This window comes from Gossypium hirsutum, chromosome D09, assembly GCF_007990345.1.
Source record: "Gossypium hirsutum isolate 1008001.06 chromosome D09, Gossypium_hirsutum_v2.1, whole genome shotgun sequence".
Classification (NCBI taxonomy): Eukaryota; Viridiplantae; Streptophyta; class Magnoliopsida; order Malvales; family Malvaceae; genus Gossypium; species Gossypium hirsutum.
In genome coordinates, this window is record NC_053445.1 from 7,462,528 (window position 1) to 7,466,657 (window position 4,130).

At 31.3% G+C, this 4,130-nt stretch overlaps 1 protein-coding gene across 3 annotated transcripts; it reads left to right on the top strand.

Moving 5' to 3' along the window:
* The first annotated feature begins 293 nt into the window (after positions 1-293).
* On the top strand, positions 294-2,149 carry LOC107892318 (paired amphipathic helix protein Sin3-like 2). 3 transcript variants are annotated; one of them, XM_016817368.2, is made up of 6 exons: positions 294-444; positions 543-618; positions 1,139-1,336; positions 1,428-1,607; positions 1,693-1,791; positions 1,874-2,149. In XM_016817368.2, exons 1-4 carry the CDS (start codon positions 429-431, stop codon positions 1,594-1,596), a joined length of 459 nt encoding a protein of 152 aa, XP_016672857.2. In that variant the 5' UTR covers positions 294-428; the 3' UTR covers positions 1,597-1,607; positions 1,693-1,791; positions 1,874-2,149. The 3 variants fall into 3 exon arrangements, with proteins under 3 accessions (XP_016672857.2, XP_016672858.2, XP_040957580.1); XM_016817369.2 differs by having other exon boundaries at positions 1,909-2,149; XM_041101646.1 differs by having other exon boundaries at positions 304-405; positions 1,909-2,149.
* Positions 2,150-4,130: the final 1,981 nt, after the last annotated feature.

The window sequence follows — 4,130 nt, forward strand, 5'->3', positions numbered from 1 at the left end:
ATAGAGTAGCTGATAGTTTGGTAGCATTGGTATTTTTGAAGTCTTTGGGTATACCTATATGTAACCATCAGATGAAGTCCTTCAATTGATACATGATAATTGCTCTAAAAGAGGGTGACCTCGTCTAATTTAGTTATGGTTTTTAATTTCTTTCTTGTAAAAAAAATAATTTAGAATGGTTTTTTTTTTAAATCAGGATCATAAAAATGGATTGATTCGGTCTCGTTAAAATGATGATTAAATTAACTAAAGAGTAATTGGGCCTATAGTTGAATATGGAACTGAGAAAAGGCCCAATAAGGAAGAAAGCACAAAAACAAAGAACAGCACGCACAACACAAACAAACATTCAGCCATCTCTCTCTGTTCTTCACCAGTTTTCGGAAACAGTAAGGTTTTAACTGGGTTAGTTTCTTCGTCTTTTCTTCATGTACGATTTGGAAAGTAAGTTTCTTTAATCCAATTCTTGAAATGGGTTTGTTTTTATTTCTTCAAAGACTACTCCTATATGAAAAGAATTCACTCTTTTTTTGGGTTTATAGGGATGAAGCGAATAAGAGATGATATATATTCTGGTTCTCAATTTAAACGTCCATTTGCTTCTTCAAAGGCTGAATCGTAAGTTTTCTTCTTCTTTTTTGTTGGTTCGTCTGTTTTTATAATCTGTTCGCTTTCTCTTTTAGGGTTATTTTGGTTGGTTTTGTTTTAATATGATAAAGTTCGGCTTTTTTGATAAATTGGTTTTTTTCCCTAATTTTTGTTGCCGGTTAGTTATTGTTCTCAGCTTTAATGGTCTTTTTTGGTGAGATTTGACTGAGAATTTTGTTGGATTTGCATGTGGGATTGTATTGCTTATCACTTTGAATTGAGTGATTCGTTTATGTTTTTGATTTATCACGTTTTGGTTGAATCATATTGGTATCTCTAATTCTTGGATCAGTACATAAAGTAAGATTTGCTACTTGGTTTTGTAATATTTGGTAAATAACACTTTTAACTAAAGGGATCTTTAGCTCTTTTTAAGATTAATCATCTGTTGAAAGTAAATTATGTTTAGCCCAATTTGTAGAGTTTTTTATTCAGTATTGTGGAGATGGATGTAGTTCTGAATTTTCTTTCATTATTTCTACCTATTAAGCTACGCGCAAAACCAAATGCCTGGTGGAGGTGGCGGTACAGGTGGAGGGGAAGGGGAAGGGGGAGGGGGAAGTATGTCGCAGACACTGGCTATGAACGAGGCCTTAACATATTTAATGGAAGTCAAGGAGATCTTTCAGGATCAAAAAGGGAAGTACGACATGTTCCTTGAAGTCATGAAGGATTTCGTGGCTCGAAGGTATCCCATTTTCAAAATGCCAAGTTTTCTTGACGGACAATGAATTGTTGTTTAAACTACTAAATGTCCATACATCTTTTGTCTTCTGCAGGACTGACACTGCTGGTGTCATTGCCCGAGTGAAAGAGTTATTCAAAGGGCATAACAACTTGATTTATGGATTTAATACCTTTTTGCCAAAGGGATATGGAATTACCCTTGACGAGGATGAGGCTCCTCCAAAAAGACTGTTGAATTTGATGAAGCAATCAGTTTTGTAAACAAAATAAAGGTGAAATACTGAAATTGCTGTGCCATAATCTTCCGCTTATTGATGCCTGTGTTTAGCCATCTAATTTATCCATTTTACTATGCAGAAACGTTTCCAAAATGATGAGCATGTTTATAAATCATTTCTGGATATTTTGAATATGTACCGGAAGGAGCACAAGGACATAAATGAGGTCTATACTGAGGTAATGTCTTCTTCTTGTTAACTGTGTTCATTTGCTCATTGGCATTTACTGAATCTTAATCTCTTGATTTTGTTTTCTTCAGAAAATATCATGTGTTCTTTGTTTCATTGCTTTCAGCTTGCTTCTCTTTTTGAGGACCATCCAGATCTTCTTTATGACTTCCATATTGGTTTTTACCGAAGGGCGTGGACGAGTACAAGGCTTCTCCGGAAGAAAAGATTTCTGAATTTGACAAAGCATTCGAATTTAGAACGCTAATAAAAGTGAAATACTGAAACCATTGTCCCCTAATATTCGGATAGCAATTGCTGTCTCTAATTTATGCAATCTTACCATGCAGGAACATGTTTATACATCATTCCTTGATCATATTCTACTTTTTTCTATGTTGTTAATTGTTCATTGAATTGACCCACCGGGTTTGTATTTGGTGTCTGAGATATAACCCCATCACTCCCACAACTTGCAAAGGATCATATACGTATATACACATGCCCAGTTTACATTCATATTATTTTGTCAATAATTTAATTTTTTAAATATGCTTGATAACTTATTATACATAATTTTTTTTAAAATAAAGTGTGAAAAATGATAACTAGATAGTGAACATGTTCAATTATTATAGAGATAATGTCACGTTTTGGTACATGTATTTTCGTAAAATGTCGTGGCACATGTAATTTAAAAATATCTAATATGGTACTTGAAATATTAATTTGTGTATTATTTGGTATATATCGTTTCATAAAATGTTAAATATGGTACATGTACTTTAAAAATATCCAATCTGGTACTTGAACAATCAAATTATCTATTATTTAGTACTTGTATTTTAAAAATGTCTAATATGGCCTAAACTATTAATCTGTGTATTATTTGGTACAAATATTTTCATAAAATGTCTAATGTAGTACATGTACTTTAAAAATATCTATAATGGTACTTGAACAATCAATTTGTGTATTATTTAGTACCTATACTTTCATAAAATGCTCAATGTGGTACTTATACTTTGAAAATCTTCAATATGGTACCTAAACTATCAATTTATGTATTATTATGGTACCTAAAGTTAACACCCATAGTAAATGTTAAACCAACTAATGGAAATTTGACATGTGGATTATTTTTTCAAATCATCAAGTCCACGTGAATAATATAACATTATGTGAAAGATAAATGAAAGAAAAAATGAAATGAAATTTAAAAACAAATAACTAAACCTAAAAAACATAAGTTTAACTTTTTAAAAAAATTGTTTTTTAACTCAAAATGTCTTCAATTTTTTAAAATCTTAAATTTTCCAAAATCCTCCGAAATTTATACAAACCAAAATTTTCCAAAAGTATGACTCTTGCTTGACTTATTGAGCTTAAATGGGAGGTTGAATAACTTGATTTCAACTACCTTTTTATTTTGTTTTGTTTTATTTATCTTTTCTGTCACACTCGGAAATGTTAAAGGTTAAGTGTCATGACAATTATGTGCACTAAATTAGAAAAACTTTTTGTTTAAGCAATATCTAGTATGAGAGAATCTTGCGGACTGATTGGTAAATAGTTATAATCCAAGTTTGGTTTCGTTACAATAGAACCAAGAGTTTTCTTTAGTGAGAAACATTATGATTAATGGTATTAATAATATTGACAGACTTGTGATTAAGGGAAATGGAAGTGGAAAGATTATATAAGGGAGGATTCTTTCATTTTGGTATTCATTTTTCTTTCTTCCATCTTCTTCCCTGGATTGTTCTATAAAAGAGAAAAGTTAAGAAGCGATCTACATAGAGGGAGAAAATAAAGTATCAACGTAAGTGATTAAGGATTTAGTAAACTGGTAATCTTTCCAAGATTTTCTGTATCTTTTGAGTGAAAAAAAAAAGTGAAGGAAAATTGAATATTTCAGTTTAATTCTTCGAGCTTGTATTGAGATGTATAGGGTTGCAGCTAACTTTTAAAATCTCTCTGCATGCAAGTGAATTATGGTTTTCTTATATACGTACGTTTCCGTTTTGATCTTGATATGGTTGTTTTGATTAGATAGTCGATAAGGGCGAGGCTCGGGTGATAAGGAAAAGCTAAGTAGGTGTAATCGTTATTAGCTTTCAAGAATTTTGCTGGTGAGTTTCTAAACTCAAACTCTCTATGGTTTATATATATATATCAGTATTGTGTTACTGTGTTGTGTTGACTTCATGTTCTACTGATGAAGAGTTGAACTATTGTATGTTGTTAGTTGTACGGTTGAAGTAAGCAAAGTGATGATTTACATATGGATATTTGATTTTATGTTTCAATTCATTGTTTTGTTAAACTTTCATTGATAAAATAATTACT